Source organism: Anopheles coluzzii, chromosome 2 (assembly GCF_943734685.1).
Source record: "Anopheles coluzzii chromosome 2, AcolN3, whole genome shotgun sequence".
In the NCBI taxonomy this organism is placed as follows: domain Eukaryota; kingdom Metazoa; phylum Arthropoda; class Insecta; order Diptera; family Culicidae; genus Anopheles; species Anopheles coluzzii.
In genome coordinates this window covers 124477433-124495933 of record NC_064670.1, presented here as the reverse complement: position 1 = coordinate 124495933, position 18501 = coordinate 124477433, and the positions used below count along the sequence as shown (strand labels likewise).

At 44.5% G+C, this 18501-nt stretch overlaps 1 protein-coding gene across 5 annotated transcripts in view; it reads left to right on the top strand.

Moving 5' to 3' along the window:
- LOC120948186 (potassium channel subfamily T member 2) overlaps positions 1-18501 on the top strand; it is a 153832-nt gene that overhangs the window by 38299 nt on the left and 97032 nt on the right. Inside the window, exons 1-2 of one of the 5 annotated variants that reach the window (XM_040364269.2) lie at positions 16307-17422; positions 17492-17609. The exons of 3 other annotated variants lie outside the window; for them this stretch is intronic. In XM_040364269.2, the coding sequence (XP_040220203.2) occupies positions 17389-17422; positions 17492-17609 (152 nt within the window). In that variant the 5' untranslated portion in view covers positions 16307-17388. Of the gene's footprint in view, positions 1-16305; positions 17610-18501 lie in introns of those variants that run through there. One more of the 5 variants, XM_049606692.1, reaches the window with a different exon arrangement.

The following is an 18501-nucleotide window of genomic DNA, read 5'->3' as shown; positions in this document are numbered from 1 at the left end:
ACTTTCCAAACCCCTCGGATGAGGGACCGTACCGGGTCGTTCCCGTGGCTGTGGCAGTCCGCCAGCCAGTCAGTCGAATCCGGAACGTGTCCTGCGTAACGTCGGAGAGCGTCCTCTTCGGTGTGTGCGTCTACGTGTCCGTGTGTGTGTGTACGTGTGTGTGCGTTCTCGGTCGTGTTGGCCATTTCCAGTAAAACTTAGTAACGTGACTTGACGGAAAAGTGTTCTAATGAGAGTGTAATTTGTGCGAGTGGCGAAAAAAAAACTAGAAGGTGATAATTCGTTGGATCTTCGGAATTAGTGTGCTCGTGGTGGTAGTACAACCCACCGCACCAATCTTGTGCTGGGATTGAAAGCGTAGAGCCGAAGCCGAAGTGTTGGAGCAAAATAAATCCCAACCCAAGGGCAGGGAGTGAATCCCCTTACCAGGGAGGAGATTAAATGATAAGCAAACAAGACAGATACCACCGCGTCCGGTCCCAGAGTGGCCGAGGGTCCGATTTGCCAGTGTAGCAGATGTCTTCATTTGCTCGCACAAGCGTCCCGGACCTTGTGCTGCCTAGAATGGAAGGAGAAGGATAATCGATTTCGAATGTTGTCCGTGGGAAAGGATTACTAGATCGCAGAGTAGTCGGTGTGTGTGTGTAATTGTGGGGCGTGTGGCGATGGGAAGTTATGTGTCCGGAAAGATTCAAGTTCAAGCGTCGCAAAGTTTCACGAATCTATTGGGGAGGGGTGATCGATTCCTCCCGGAAGCAGCTGGTGTCGGCCGGAATCGGTTCACGGCTCGGTGCGTTTCCACGATGCACGATGGCGCACGGTCCCTCCCCCAGTGAAGTGTGCAGTGAAGTGGTGCTAACGTGAATTAATTGCATTTCGAAGTTTATTGGTGTATCGTTGGGCCATGAGTCTGTTGGGCGAATTTCGAAGTGTGGTGAATGAGTTGACGCGAAAATCAAGTTACTTCCTTTGTTATCTTTGGGGTTATTTTTTATCCTTTTTTTGCGATACTATCGCGGTGTAAATTTTGCATAAAAATGGTTTTATTCTTCTCAGTCTCTACTCGAGCCCTACATGGATGCGTATAGGTTTAGTGACAGTGTGATTGTTGTTCTTCTTTCCCCAGCTTAGGCTCACACGAAAGCTCTTCGCAGCATGGGTGCGGATGTGTTCTTGTTTGTTGAGCAGATTAGTTGACGGGGGACTTAGAAGTCAAACAACATCCCATCCGTCAGGACGGGGAAGCCATGTCTCTCCATACAATAGGCTGCTGATGGCAATGCACACAATGGCCGATACATTGGAGCATTGATTTTTGCGTGTTTGCGTGTGTATTGAGTGTAGCACTCGACTGTCTATCATGCAAGGATCGTTAGTCGGAGAGGCTTCTAAACAAATGTTTACATAACCTCAAACATCGTGCTAAGCCTCCCGGGTTTCCCACCGAGAGGAAACCGGGAATTTGGTGCCAGAAGTAGTTAAATTTTCACCACTCCCAACTTCTGCTTCATATAGTATCATCTAAAGTAGAGTATGAAACCAAGAAAATAAGTAACCAGCAACGCCTTAGGAAAGCTTTCTCTATGGTTGGAAAATGTCATTTTTTGTTTTATCGATAAAACGATGCAGCTGGTCCGGAGAACCACGAAACTCTGCCTGCTCGCCCGTCCATTCCCCCTGGTCCAAAACTGTCCCGGGGCGGGAGATTTATGCTCGAACAAAATTGGCTCGTTCGAACCGTTGTTCCGTTGGCTAGGATCCTAGCTGGCGGAACAAGGGACCGTTGCCGTTGTCAATTTGGAGCCGTCACATAACGTGTCTCTTTCGCTCTTTGTCCCTTTCAGGAAAGGCACATTTTTGGCACTCAGCACCAGAAAACTGAAGCGGCACGGAACTCGTGGCAGCACATTATCTATTCGCAGTGTCGCTGACGTGGCTTTAAGGAACGTCTTGAACATCCGGAGCAATACCGTGCGCCGTGTACGTACGGTGCGTCGTGTGTACGTGTCCACTAGAAGGTTTTCCGGGCTTTTCCCGCATAAAAGGGAAAGTTTCGTTGCTCGTAAAGTACTTCCAGTTCAGTGACGATGAACCCAAGGACTATCCCATCCCAAATGAGAAGGGTTTGCCTGTGAGGTTTTGCGTGTACGCCGAAAAGAAGAAATGGATGACCAACAATAGGAGAAACTTTTGTCGTAACATTTTTTGTTGTTACTGTCGTCCCTATTTTCTACACATTTTTTTTACAAACAAAAGTGACACTTGCTTCGCGCACGGCTGTAATGAAGCTGTCGTCGTTAATATTTCGTCTCCTTTTGTTCCCTCACCTTTATCGCCACTTTCTGGACGCGACTCTCCTGGGAGTGGCGTCTGTGGCGTATCGTGCATGGGGAGGATGAAATATTTGTGAAAAATCTCGCCGAAAAGGAAAGAAACGACTTAATTGTTTGCCAGCTCAGTTGCCACAGGTTCAAGATTTGTGCGATTGATTAATCGGCTGACAAAAGGAGCAGCTCTGGTTGTAGCTGTTGAGAGGACCTAGTCCGCATTCCCTTCGGATGGGGAAAATATGCGACTGTCTGTGCGAGATCCTTTTCATGGTCAATTTGATTTCACCCAAAAAAACTAAAAATAACATAAGAAAGCATAGGTTCTAGGAAAACCTCGCAAAAAAACGGATGGATAGTAGCTTGGGCTGGGTTATGACTTGCCTTAATCTGACCGTTGGATCAATTTGGATACTCTTCCCAGTATTCGGAGTCCTTTTTTGGGTTAGTGAGAATGGTTGTGTGAGTTGTTTTCCTTTTTTTCCCTCAAGTGAATGACAAATGAGGAAGGCCGGCAGTGGTCGTTGGGTTTGCTAATCGAATCGATAATCGTGGGATTGGTCGTTAGACGGCAAAAATGGAAGGTTGCCTGGACTTTAAGAGAGTTCCTTCTGAAGGTCACAAGTGTAGTGCTTTAAAACAATACGTTTTGCATCGGAATTAAAGCTACTGTACTGTGAATTTGGAGAATCAATAGGGTGCTTTTGAATTCATAAAATTAAACTCCTAACTAGCCTAACAAATGTCCTCCAAATCGGAATCGATTAAATACCAATTAATCACTCGATTTCACTCCGCTCACTGTCCCTTAAATCGATTCGAATTTAAACCACTCACTGCAAAGCTCCCCTTATTATCATCATATTAACAAAATGTCTGCAAATTGTTCCATTTTTCATCATGAATTCGCCTCTTCATGTTCGCCCTGGAACAGCGTCCAAAGGCTAGCCCACTCATGAAACGTAAGCACGTAAAAATTAATGGTTTGCTTAAAAGGCGTGGAGTGGTTCGTGGGCTGTATTCGTCGTAAAATCCGGGTAAACCATAAATTAGCCCTTCGTCGAGGCGTTGACGTAAGTGAGCGTGTGTACGAAGGATCATGAAGCGTTTTCTGGGTTTAAATGCAAATCCTACACACTTTGACTCACTGATGAGGGTTGGTTGTGGATTGGGAAAGGATTAACGAGAGCACGGCAGAAAGTCATGCATTCCGCATCATTCCAGCGAATAAAAGGCAACACAAAAATGGCCATGAAAAACTGCCATCATTATTCCTGTTGCATGTGGACGCAGGCGGTGGCTATTTTAGAGCGAGCGAACGCCGGACCCCTTTCACAAATGCGCGACAAATGTGTGCCGTCGGGTGGAAGAGTATGATGAAACGGACTGGTACAACATGAAAGGGCGTAGATAATCATGCCCTTTATCATGGCGCCGGAAACGATAGAGATGAAAACGAGCATCAATAAGCAGAGTTAAAGGCGTGTGGACAAGGGTGCTGCGAGGGTATGGTGAGAGGGCCGCAAGCTTTTTGTCTCTACAGCGGCTGGTGCGGCTGTAGCGTAGAAGAAAATGGCCAAGAAAAAAGACCCAGCTTGGCTGCTGGGTGAACAACCATCCACTGAATTAAAGCACTAGATTATGAGGCACGAGGGCGTCCTTTCTCGTGCTACATGTGCTTTTTTGGACAAGAAAAGGATTCTTTGCGCGCGAGACAAAGGCGTACAACATGGCCATTAATCGAGGGAGTTGGGGAGTCGGAAAGCATCCCACCGAAAGAAAAAATATGAACAAGAGTTATTGTCAGTGAAGCGTTACGTGTTCTTCACTCTCGGAAAGTATCGCATTAATTTTGAGCGAAGAATAATTAGCATTTTATGCAACACACGAACACGCGTCCGAGACAACGTTTGCTTCTTACGGCACTTACAAGCAGAGGAATGAAAAATGCACGTTTATTTATGTTTGCATAAATTTTTCTCTTACTGCTGGGTCTTCCTTTTTTTCTCCATCGAATGAACGTGCCACCCCCGAGCCGAGGTAATTTATGCTTCGAATCTCGACTTTTCGTAAACCGAAATCAATTCTCAGCCGGGCTGACCTGGGCGGCGAACAACCCGAAACAAACGTTCAAAGTGGGATGTGCTATGATGAATGTATTCTAATTTTTCATCTCCACTTTGCGTTACCTTCCGTTTGGGCTGTTTTTTTTTTGTATTCACTGTACGACTATTCCCCCGGAAGGCGTATGGGAAACCAAGCGTCCGGATCCGGACTCAAACCAATTTATGTTTGGCAAAAGGGCAAAAGTTACGAAGCCCATCCGTTTGTGTAGTCGTTCGCAAAGCTCATTTAGCTGGGACCATCGAAGCATCGATGACGTGTTTCGTGTGCAGAGGTGTGCTTTTCGTGTGTGTGTGTTTGCTCTTTTTGCTTGAAGTGTATCGAAGTGATTTCTCATCGTTCACATTTGATAGCAGCAAATGATGGATGAGTTTGCAGCGTTTCACAATTGGCAAAGGCAGATGCACTTTTGTGTCATTGCGAGCAAAGAGAATTCGCTATGTGGAACGTGTTTCAGTGCAGTTCTTCAGGAGAAATGGTTAAAATAACTTTCATTCAACTATTGGAAAGTATTTCAAAATTCCTTTTGACGTTCCGGCAGCATTCCAAGTAACTGCTGGTGAAAGTTGAATGTGAAATCGTCATTGGACAGTGGGATGGATACTGCCAACGAGTGGCCACAACTTGAAGAGTAATCATCGCCCTTTTGTTCAACAGATTGCATACTTTTAGGGGTGCTCCGGTCTAAAGAAAATTGCATATTATTATCTTCTTGGAATAAAGGCAGTAGTTACCCATCTTCCAAACCAGGCATTATCGTAATTTTACAACAATGCTCTTTATCTCCTATCCCACTGTGCCTTGAAAAATAAAAAAGGAGAAATGACAAACATTCCTGTAAACTTGTTTAACACACCTTGAGCATGACTGGGGAGATTGCAGAGGCAGAACCATTTCATGCTTTTCCATTTCCTCAAATCCAGATTGCATTACCAAGCGTTCGTAGCCTGGGCAAGCACATTTGTAAGGGCAGCATGGAGGTGCAAAGTGTCCCCCGTGGAGCAAGAGAATTGCATTCGCCAACTAGTTTGTGTTCAAAAAGTGTTTCACTTATTTCCTACCAGATTGCTAGCTTGCGGGTGCAATTTGTATCTCCATTTCTTTGGAACACTTTCCAGCAGAGACTTCTTTCTCCGGTACGACACGGTTCATTATCGTGCGATAAAGGACGCAAAGGTTTAGGTTGATAAAAAAATAAACGAGTCCACTGGTCTGAGCCTTTGTTTGACAAAACGACCACACATTTGGAATTCCCTGCCTTTGTTGAGGTTGGACTGTGAACAGACGGGCCCCGGGAGACCTTCTTTTGTCCAATTAGCAGTATTCAGCGAAGCGTTACGATTCATATCGGAATCGTTTCCTGCTGCTTTGTGTTCCCTTTTCTTCGTTTGTCTCACTTTCACGGAAAGCAATTATGAAAACTTTGCGGGCTGGTGCTATTGATTTCAGCGATTAAACCAACGGACAAAGCGATACTAAGGAGCCCATCATTTTTAAAAGCTTCAAACTTATGAATAAGAAAGCGACATTAAAATATCCTTTACGGCTCGGTTAGAAATGGGATCCATTAGAGAAAGGTGATAAAAAGCTCCTGGTGAAGTCGTAAAAAAGTAAAAAAGCCCACTCAAACAGCGCAACAAGTGCGGAACCGTATTGAGTATTGATTTTACCTCCACCACCGTTAATGATTTCTGCTGATGATTCCACCCAGCTGAAATATGAATTATTACTTTGTGGAAAAACCAATTACCTTGATGAAACCGGCGCTCAAATTAATTAGCAGCTCGGCCAGCGGAGGATTATGGTCTACGATCAACATTGACAAATAAATTCTGAGCGTGCCATCAACGAAATGACACTTGTTTGTAGGGCTGAATGGATGGATCCCGTGTTAAGTATACTAGCTTCCTTGTAACGTTCACTATTGAAGCACTATTTTCAAACCGTTCTCTGAAACCAACAACTTCTTCCCTAATATCAACATGTTTACAACCATCTTCCGATACACCTTTACCATCATCTCGGCCTCAAGAAGAGGTCGTGAAGAATCCCCTCACAAATCCCGGGCTTCCTACCGAAGGGAATTGCCAACCCGACCGTGAAGTTAGCACTGACTTAGCACTTTGTCATTCGCAGCAAATTCACATTCGGGTTGAGCATAAACCACGTTGATGGGATTTTGATTTGCATATCCACTTTGCCTTTGCTGGAATGTTTTCAGGCGCCGCTGCACAGTTGCTGTTGGTGACAGAAATGATGTTTTCGTGGACGGTCTATCATCAATGCCAAAGATGACTGGGAAAGTGATGCTTTTTATCTCGTTTCTCTCGAATTACGTTTGCGGGTATGCTTACCTCAAGATTTGTGCTTCAATTTCGTACAAAGAAGTCCCTTTATTGGAAGGATCTATTGCTACGGTGCTTTAATGCTTTGCCTGTGCTATGCTTTGAAGGATTTTGCACGTTCTTTATGATGGCTTCGTGCGTCTGCAAGCATGACGAGGACCGTTTCCCTTGATGCACACATAGTAGTAAATGTTTATGTGGTCTCTCTTTGCGTGAACGTACCCTCACACGCAACACACCTTCACGTAGCATAATAGTTGGGTAAATATAAAAGCAACCAACCATTGACGTTGGCGCAATTGTTGGTGGGGTGCAGATGAGGATCAAATTTGCCTTACCCTAGGCCGGTCTCGTAGTACAGTCGTCAACTCGTACGACTTAACAACATGCCCGTCATGGGTACAATCCCCAAACAGACCGTGCCGCCATACGTAGGATTGACTATCCTGCTATGGGGGGGAATCAATTAGTCACTGAAAGCCAAGCCCACAAGTGGGTACAGGCAGGCCTTGACCGACATCGGTTGTTGAGCCAGAGAAGAAGAAGAAGGCTTCTCGTAAAACTTTTGCTCAAATCTAGCAAAACGTTCACTGGCGATGGTTCAGAGCTGCTCCTTCGCAAACGAAAACAAGCATGCAAACAATGTGTTTGCCCTTGGAAGATCCTGAATTCCGAATTTGATGCGACAGCAAACAGCGAGTGTCTGAGTGAAATTTACACTCTACGTTTTGCTCGTTTGGAAGAAAACTTTTCCGGTTAGGTTTTTGGTTCGATTTTTTTGCCCCAAATCTTTAGGGCTGATGTTGTGCACTTCTGTAGAGGATTCATGTGCGCTACCACTTGCAGATTCGTGGGAATACGTGCCCCTTGCTTCGGTTATCCAGCACAGTGTAGGGTGGGAAAAAGTTTAAATTTATTGAAAATATTTTCTGCTGCAAGGTTGTAGGGGAAAGTATGGCGTTAGGTTAAACAAAAAGTAAATTATTGCTGTGGCGTATTTAGGGAAATTGTTTAATATGGTACGTTCGTACTGAAGCAGGGAAAGTGTATTTTAGGAGCTGATCAGGTGCTACATTTGATTTGTAGTTTGAGTTTGTTTGTGAGTTATTTGTTCACATATTTCAAGCTCAGTTCGCTGATATCCAAAGTTTTAAATAACTCTATGTAGAAAATCATCAGCAAAGCGCCTTAAAGTATGCAACTTGCAGTACAAAATTCTGCTTAGTTTGGTTATTCACTTATGAGCAGGTTATGAGCACTTTCATGCACTTCAAGAAAAGTATGTAAAACATTCAACAAATCATCATTTTCTTTCCTGCTTAATTTTTTGTCCGGTTAGCAGACACTTTATTATTATCCTTAAATGAAAAATTTCAAACCCAGTGAAATATTTCATTATAAATTGTGTTCTCCCCCTATCACATTCCTTCCATTCTTTGGCTAAAGTGTTAAAGAAACGCTTGAAAGTCAGGGAAAAAATGAGCTCATGTCACGCAACCGTGCTTACTCATGGACCACCACCACGACCATCTCCCCCCTGGAATGTAGGCAACAAAGGCTAACTGGAAAGCCGAAAACTGGCGTGTAATACGACGGAAGCTCCCGGAGTCATGATGGGCTTACAGTACGGGCCGTTAACTCCATTTGTTATTTTCTTACTTGGGCGTTTTGCTTTTGCTGCCACTGAAACCGACCATGTGTTCAGTCCGGTTTTGATGAAGAGGAATGAGAAATGTGGAGCTGGTGGTGGAGCGGTGTGGAACGTACGAAGACTTGTTTGACGTTGTTTTGACATTGAACCCAGGCAACCCAGCAAAAAGTCTCACAAAACCCCACGCTTCCATTACTACGGTTTGATGGATTGCCGAGGAAAATGGTTGAGTTGGATTTAAACTAGTTTTATACAATGGACATCTTTTCGACACAAAGCTTTCAACTGTTTTTATGTCCGTCTTATGTCTTGCACGGTAGAAGATGTTCCTTGAAATCAAAAACACCCTTCTTCGAACTTGAAACGTTTCTGAGACTTCCAGATGACAGTTTGTGCGAGGAACCCTCGCTAGAATCTGATAGCTCCGTGTCCTCATCATATCAACAACGATCGATAGAATCATCTTCAGCAGAATTGTGTAACTGAAACGGTGTGTGCCGTGACGATTTGGTAATCGTTTGTTGTTGCACCAATCGTTAACCTACTTCGAAACAAGCCGGGGATCTTCCAGCCGGGGAGACATAATTTCCGATCGATTACACTTTCTCGATTTGTTCCATCGTTCCTTTCTCCTTATCAATCGAGCATTTTCCCCGTTCCGGTAATCGATTATAAATGAATTTGATTTTTCCTTTCACCTTCTCTTTAAATGGTTCTTCGTTTGTTTGGGAAGAACAGTAAAAATGAGCAAGAGGTATCTGGTATCTGCGTGACTTGCTACAGGAGAGTATTTTGAAATTTGTTCTTATTCCTTTTTCCAAAATATATAAGGCAAGCGACAGACAAACATATTAAAAATGTCGTGATTACTCCTGGTAGACGAATCGTCCAGAGGTTTCCGAATTAGGTTTATCCCCCTTGATAACTGAACGAAACGCTTTCAAGCGGTTAGGTGAAAATGTACCAGAGGCGTTGAAAATAAAAACCCCAAATCCAAGTCAACATTGATTTTATTCCGGCACCGTCCAGCTTTGAACTGTCCGTTGAGACGAAGCACAAACACAAGGCTCCACAATCAAACCACATCAAACGGAGCGCGAATTCCCAGCGCAGATCACGCAATCACGAGCTTTGGCCTCGGCAACTCTCGTTTCAATTTTCAAACCAAGTCCACGTCTGTTTGATGTGACTTTGGCATTCGACCGGTATGTGAGTGTGTGTGTATGTGTAATAAATCGCCGTAGAATCAAATGTCAAACTCCTCCCGATGGACGGATATCAATCTCTTCTGGCGAAAGACTCGCATGGCTGTACGTGAAAATATCGATAGCAGTGATTATGGGGCAATTTTGTACGATTTGCTCCGGTGGGAGAGAACACTGCTCCAGAAACATGACCTCCATCGTAGTTGGTAGAAGCGTTGAGAAGAGAAATGAAGAGCTGCCAACAGCGAGAAAGCGAGTTGTTGTTCCAAAGTAACGTGATACGGATGGAAGGAGGAAAGAAACCAAACAATTCGAAACAAACTGCAAACGACATGGAGATTCCATTTTACGATTATGGGTGGACTTTTCAGGCGTATCAAGATAGCGTTTTACGGCATCGGAGTTGTCGGAGTCGTCAAAAAAGTTGTGCGAGTTGGAAGAGAAAAGCGTGTTTTTGTACGTCCGCTTGCCTTAAAAAAGAAAAGCTCAAATCGCTTACATTGCTTTCAACCGCACCGAGGAAACATGATTACCAAATAATGATCCAAGCCGTAAAGCGTCAGAAGCTCTTCTTCCCAAAAGCACGTCAACATGACGAAGATTATTGTTTCATATTTCATTTCAATTTCCCCAAATCATTTCATGCGCCATGGCACCAGGTAGGCAGCCCATCGTCCAACACCGCATGGGCGGCTGTTCCCTGTCACGAAGCATTGCAAACGGAAACGTTCACCTAACGATACAAGACCCATTATTCGAAACAACAATCCTCTCCCAGTTGGATTGTGGGCGGCCGCTTCTCCACTGGTTAGGTTTTACTGTCCGCAGAAAAGTCCATCTAATTGACACCATTGTCGGGAGATAAGCTGTATGCCGGGTGGCAAACTGTTCCAAAGCCATGCTCTGGGCACCACCAACGGTGTTGGGAGTAGTGGGTGTTGTGACAGAAGCAAAACAACGGCCCGGAACAAAGTCCCATTTGTGGGAGATGATTATGCGATCGTGTTGAGCCTTGAACGTTTCGAATGTGGAGCGGAATGCATTGCAGGCCAACAATTCCCACAACGGCTCGATGACACGGTGACTCGGTGAGGCCCGTGGGTATTAGAACTCTACCGCAATCAACCCCGCAATGCTGCGCAACTGGTGCCTAGTGTCAGCGTAGTGCACACTCCTGTGCCGCTCCTGTATGTCATCTTGATAGTTTTCAATAAAAGCCCTGGCCTGTGTTTCCCCTCTCTGCCACAGGCTCTCATCCCGTGAGTGAGTGGGAAGATCCGAACTTTAATTAACATACGACAAGGATGAAATTCCTGTATGTATGTATCAAACTCACCCACTGCTTCCTGTCAAAACGCTCAAGCTTCCGATGCGATGTGGTGCATGTGCACGAAATAAGGTCCATGTCGTAGCTGCTGTTCCTGCTGTTTTGTGCCATTCATTCGATTCATTTGTGCCCTCACCTCTTGGGTGTGATTTTTCACCAATCTTGTGTGTCAGTGGGAGGATGTGAAAAGCTTCACCACCATCCAAGCTCACTCGAACAATACCGTGCACTGAAGTAAAGCTCTTCTCACACCCGCTGGGAAGTATATTGCTTTGTTTTCAACGCGCAACCATGGACGCAACCGAGAACCAGACGGGGACCGGGAAGCGCTGATGAACATACCATAAGCCCATTAACAGACATTATAGCATTAATGGCAGGATCATAAAGAAAGCGTCCAAAATCACATGCTTTCACGTGTTTCTGTCACCCCGAAAGCGGGACCGGATGGGGACCGGATGGGGAGAACATCGGGTAGTAGTGGCACAGCGACACAGCGCACCGCGTTAATGTGGTCGTGGGAAATTGTGGTTTTATGAGTCCTGCGGACTCATGGCGACAAAGTTTATGAGTTTTTGAGGTTGAATGTATGTTTGGACCTGCTTGGGAAATTGTTTTACAACGCTGGATTGAGCTTTATTTCAGAAAAGTGGTACTGTAGAAGCTTTTAGCATTTGGCGGGCATGGATCAAACATAAACACGCAAATGTGTTGCAGCTTAAATACGCCTTTTTAAATCGCTTTAAGCTCTAGCAAATATCAAAGATCAATATTTTTTTGTACTACTTGTACGCTATTGCCACATCGTTCGTGCGCTGAACATTGAGTCGGAGAATGCCGGCCGCGTCTAAATACGAATCAATTGCCAATCGGAATCGATCGGGAAGTGAATCGTCCGGAGTGAAACGAAACAGCTTCCCCAGGAAAAATCCTCTCACGCGTTCAAACTTCCACGCTGTGACTGGAATACGAAATGAAATTTTGCCCCAAAAGATAAGTGTTTCGAATCCCTACCATCCCATATACAGGGCTTGTCTTTCCTTTCTTCGCTTGGCTGTCAATGTCAAAGAGCATCGCTATACCCACTCTTCATGCCTAGACTGTGTTGGCGGTGTCTATTTGTGAGATCGGTTGTTTCGAGCATCAAAGATAAATTTGTGCTGCTCAATAAATTTGAACCCATGTGTAGGGTCCTTCCCAGCTACACGGTCTATAACGACGTACGGCAACAGCTGTTGGAGCTGAATGGCTAATCTCGATAAGAATAAGGTTGATACGATCCTTCTCCCATGCTTATGCAGTCCTTGACCGTGTCCGATGGCCAGTTGATTGACGAGCAGATAGTTGCTAGCTGACGCAGGACGACTTTCTTCGTCCGTTCATTTGCGTTGAGCGTTCCATAAAGTCTTGTTGGGATAATTTAATCAAGTTGTAAGTAATTTGATTAAAAAGATTAACGAGTAACGTCTTAATGGCTACATTTAGCTACACAACGCCTGAAAGTATGCAATCCGTATGACACTTATTTGCCTTTTTGATAGCAAAGATTGAAAAATCACTTTTTTCATAGAAAGTTTGTTGGGGTTTAATATAAGACAACAATTCAATGCTGAAAAAAGACAAGCATCTAGCGAAAAGACACAATCCAGGCGTTTAAACTCTTCCAAACCGTTTATTTCATACGAAACACGTCCAAGGAGTGCCGTAAATAAAACCGCCATTAATTCCCCTCGAGGTGATTTTGTTGCTTTTTTCCGTTCTATCTCCTTCCCACTGAAGCCAAGGATTGTAACCGTCTTGAAAGAAGTAGGACGTAGATCGGTCGAAAGTGTTGGAGCTAATCTTCATTCCGGTGAAAGATGAAAGACGCTTTAATTTATTCAGTATCAGTACCAAGGTGTGAGATGGTGAGGCATTTGCATCGTTCCAGGCGGTGAAAAGGGGTCGCTAAATCGCGACGACATCGACACCGTACCACGTGCAAAGATTATGCTGAATTAGGCATTAGGCTTTCTTTCCCGGGAGCGCTGAATTGTTGAATAAAAGAAAACTCCATTGATTGTGTTTTTTCAACAATGATTCCCGTCCTTGAGAAGAACTTAAAGACAACCGTCAACAAGCAGCAGGCTGTACTGTTGTGTGGTGCACAATGTATTTTACACATTTTTGTAAGGATATTTATCATATTTCCTTTAAATTTCTTCCATCGCCTGAAGGTTGTCCTGAAAGAAGTTTGTCTCTGCCTGCCTGCCTGCCTGCCTGTTCGAGCATGGAAAAGATTTGCCTTCTTTCGGTTCTCGCTGTCTTCGTAACGCATTCGACAATAAATTTAGCACCACCAACGCCAACGGGTCGGCTGATTTATCATTGATTTATGACCATGCTCCAGTTTTACGGTGCGTGTCTCGCTTCGGGGTGGCCTTTTCATTTGCTTGAAGGTGTTCTCGTTTATCTTGTGCCAACCAGACGAACGTGACCGCGTGAACAGCGAGAGGTGAGCGCGATGGCATTAGCTCCTCATTAAAAACCAGAGCCAAATTAAATAAAAACGAAATGAATTTTCATCCAGAAGATGGACTGTACTTTGCTCGGTAAGGATTAAATACTATGGTAGTAAAGTGTGACTTGTCTTCGTTGGGTCAAATCCTTGTTATGCAAAAATCATTAGCAAATCAACACATTGATCCATTCCATCCCCAGTAGGTGGTGATTCAAAGTGAAGCATTCATCAACTTGTCACCTCTGAACGTCTCCCACACACTTGCAAGGCTTGCTTTGATCTTAAATAGCATCACTCTGTAGGCGTACAGCCGAATATTGATCAGTTTCCCAAGAAGAAGAAGAAGGGCCCTGACGAAAGCCGTCGTGAAAGGATTGGGTTGGGCGTTTATATCCTTTGCCTTTTCCAGGAAATTCCCTGAGCTCCTGTTAAAGCTTGGGGTTTTCAACTCAAAACACGCAGACCGGCCGCAGATAGTTAAACCGTAAGGATCACACAATACATTATTCATGTATGCGGAAGCGAAGGGTTTAGCGTCAACTTGTTAGCCTGGTTGTTTTACAGGCATTTTGTGCCAACACGAACGCCTCCGCAGTGTGCAAAACTTCTTTACGCAATAGTTGTACTGCGGCGGAACCTACAACAGCAGAAGAAGACATTGACGAACCAACTGAGCGAGCTTTTGGGGAGGTGGAAATTGCTGAAGTATAGATGCCGTTTATTTAGGTCAGGTCGGGCGTTTTTTTTCTCCTTTCCTTTCTAACCCTGTTTCAATCAGCCATTGGACGCATCGTGACATCAGGTGTAACACACTTATTGATCGTGTAAAGTGACATATTTATGGGGTTTACTCGGACTGACCTTAGTTGCCTATTCCTGTATCCACACTGATGAAAGGGTTCACCTTTTGGACTCATTAGATGTTCTCTCCTGCATAGCATTGATCACTAACATGTATTAGATGTCCACTTTAACTTGCCAAGGACAACACGAAATGCATGATAAGGGACAAAGTTGGTAAAATTCTCATTGAAACGATGAAAACATAATCTTGGCGTAATTTGATACTGAGTTATACAATTCGTTTCGATGCCACAGAATCAACGACAAACATTTTTATAAATATTTACACACCATCTTTACATTTAATTTATTCTCCACCAACCAATCGATCGTTTGATTTGCATTACGCCGTAGTTGTAATTTTGCTTCACTTGTTTACGGTCCTCTCCTGAACCGTCCAACCTTCCGGTCAATCGGTCGGAACTGATGATTAATGAGATACTGCAAATAATCCTCCCACTCCGATCCATCGTTCCATGTTGACCGTAGTGAATCATTTAACATGCGTTCCGTCGGTGTAATAGAATCACCAGAGAAGACCGATGGGAAGTGAAATTGTTTGTTTTTGGATAAACCGAGTCAGCTTGTGCAGGATAGAAATGAAAATCTATCGATCGAAGAAGAGAAAAGTTATCTGTCAACCGATGATGGTACCGGGGTGTTGAATTATGCATACTGGGCAGCAGGCAGAGGCGGGCAATTAGAAAGCCATTTATCGCAAAAACCAATTTATACCAAACAGTTTGTGGATGAAAAGAGTTTGTGTTAATGGAAACATTGAAACGGTTACCCGGCCAACCTTTCTACAATTAATCGAAGCTTTTACCCGATGACACCCGGCGACATCTGTTGGGTGGCAATGCGAACCAATTCACCTTCGAATGGCTACTGGGGATTAAACCCTTTTAAAGGCTTAGCGTAAAAGCGTTTGATGGTAGGTCCAGATTACGCCGGCTTATCGCTTCTGATTCATTTCGGTCTCTTTTCGGAGAGCCGCAACCATTAGATGGAATCAGTTTCAGCTCATGTAAGGTACAGTTCCGAGGAATAGAGGTTTGCTTTCATTACGATTTGTTCGATGCGGGAAAAGCGGTACAACAACGAATGTATGGAAACTAGCTTATTTATACTATCATTTATCATCATATTTCCTACACACACTCACCGGTAATTGTTGTACAAATTGTTTTCACTCTCTGTGTGTGCCATATTTCCTCCCATCATTTCTGTGCAGTACAAAGAGGCCCACCGTCATGAATCATTGCGTTACATGTCGTACGGCTAAACAAAAAAGATTCAACAAATAAACGACAAATAGGCAAATTCGGCCCCAAATGGCCCATTCTTTCATTCTGCCAGCAACCGGGGCAAACCTTCCGCACAAAATTCGCATTCGTGCGCAATAATTATTGTTTGCTTTGTTTTGCAACTCTTCTGGCGTGTGGAGCTGAGAAAAGCAAATCACCGTTTCTGTTTTTGTGAAACACGAAACAGAGCACGGGGAAATATTTCATTTTACAATACCAGTGTTTTGCAGGAGAAATTCGCAACACTGACACTTTATTTATTTTCAACTCAACAATGGTGCGCTGGTACGGTACACGGTACGGTTTTCATCGCTTACGCCACTGACACCATTTCGGGGCTGCGCGAGCGTTTGTGTGTGTATGTGCGCAAAACTTTCCTCAGGAAATGTGAGGACAGATTGCCAAAGCATCGGAAAGAATGGTAATCCCTTACAATGGGTGATGATAATTGACACTGGGCGAGGAAAATGTGCAAATACGCTAAAATGGGAAAATTAAATGTAGGAAAAACAACAAAAAAAGGACAATTGTCCCCTATTTGCTCAGCAAACGTATGAAAATGTTTTTCTATCCTTTTTTGTTTTGTTCTTATCAGACACACGAGAAAACTCAATTTCACAACATAAGGCTGTAAAATTTCACCCATGAAGTGTTAATTTTCCACCCAGCATCTTTCTCCGCAAAATAAAAGAAACACACCTTACAAGACAACTTTGTTCTTTCAGTCAAAATTTTACTCAACAAACACACCCAAAAAAACACAAGTGAAAATGTGATTTACCTTCACCCACTCCCTAGTTTTTGCGCGAACATAAAGGCCCTACCCCGTCATACAGGCCAGAGTGCGGAGGCGAATGCAATCAAAATATTCCAAAAATCTTGATCCAAAAGTACGCCCTACGATCCAAAACGGTAGAAGAGAGGGAGCTGCGTCAGGTTGCGTATTCTCGGTGCGGTCGTGATTTGTGTGTTTATTTCTTTGGCGTTGTATGTTTGCGCGTTTCTTGGGAGGTTTGTTTTGAGCGGTCTGGAAAAGCGTCATCTGCTCTCCTTCACAGCGAAAAACACACCACCCCAACCAGCAAGACGGACGGGAGGGGGTGGCCAACAGTGCGTGTGTGTGTGTGTGTGTGTATAGGTAATGGTGGTGGTTTTGATTTATGTAGTGTGTTGAGGGCAGGTTTAAAAGTAGTGTGACGACGGCCCAGGGTTGGTAAGTCGTGTGTCCTCGTGGTGTCGTGCGTACCGACGAAACGGGCGGAGAAGGGGGAGCACTCGGCACGGCTTCTTCTAGCGGCCGTACCAATGTGATCCAGTCAGTGGCAGTAACGGTGCGAGCAGGCAATCATCGCGGTACGGCCAATATTTCGTCTACGCCGTAGATCTTCATCAGTCAGTGGCGCTGCGCGTCGCTCTGGAGATAATACTCGCCGGAAAAGAAAGTGATTAAAATCGAGCTGTGCGTGAAGCATCAAAGTGAAGTCGATTAGTGTGTGTGTGTGTGTGTGAGCGTGTTACTAATTAGCGTTAAATTAGTGCGTCTTAAGAGGTGTCGCGCGCGCTCTCTTTGAGGCGTGCGTTTGCCATACGCAATGGGGTACCATCGATCGTACGCTATCGCAGCTAGCGTCGTCGCGTAAGGCATGGCCGTGGCCGTGTGTCGATCGGCGGGAGCAGACGGAGCGACAAACGGAGGGCTCGACGGGAGTGGTGGTGAGGCAGGCGGCTCCACCAGGTGGTGCCAGGTGGCGGGGCAAATATGAGCAAGTTCCGTATCAGTTACAGTGCGCTGGGTATGTCCGAAGAAAGCTGCAACTCGACCAGCAGTGCGAAAGCATTACGAATCGTTAATTTTCCCCCAGAAACCTTCGATGGCACGCCGGTGGAGGGTTCGAGGAGGGGCTCGAAGTTTTTCCAGCGGCCCCGCTCGATGTCCGCCTGGAGCGACATCAGCCGCAGCAGCATGCGGCTGGACGAACGGTAACTATCGAAACTGCAGCCTGATTAGCATCGAATATCGTATTAACCGTCTACTGTAGAGTTGGACTATTCAAACAACTCCCAGTTGCGGGGAAGAAGGACTGATAAAGTTATGATTTATTCATTGGCTTATCATTTCATAATTTCATTTACCAGCAATGTTTCTTTGGAAATTGACTGAACTTTAACCTTTCCCACTGCAATAACAAAATGTTGTATCGCGTCAGGGGTGGTCAATGTAGGATCGATTGAAACAATGACCATTTTTATCACACATGAGTGAAGATCACTAAATATCTATCCAATATGAAAGAGAATGATCAAATAGTATATTCATCATTGTGATTTTCATCATTCAAATAGTTCCCCCCTACACCACTAAAGTAGTTTGTCAAACCCTGACCTCCTACGAAGCACTACATTGTCTACCCTAGCAGCATCAAAACACAAAACCCAGTCATTTCCACACTTCCCAAAAATTGATATTATACCGGTACAGAAAAGTTTTTCCATAACAAATAGTTCTCCACGACACGAGACAGGACGAGCTTGAACTGTGAGCTATTTCAACTGCTGGGTCGAAGCTGTCTGGCAGTTGCTTTCACCACCAGAAGGAACAATCGCTAGAGAAAAGGGTTTAATTCCAATAGAACTTTTCGACAACTCTTTGGCCACTTGTGCGACTGAGGTTTTGTGGTAGCTTGGGCAGGGGAGCTTTTACTGTGCGAAGTGGATTTATAAAGTTTCCCCGACGCTTTCCGAGCATTGGAGAAGAGTAATTTGTAATTTAATTCTGTGGTCGGTGTAGTATTTCGTAATATGCAAGCAAGTATTTGCGTCTGGCGAGAAGAACGAAGATGACAGGCGAGTTAGAAAGAACTTAAAATGATAA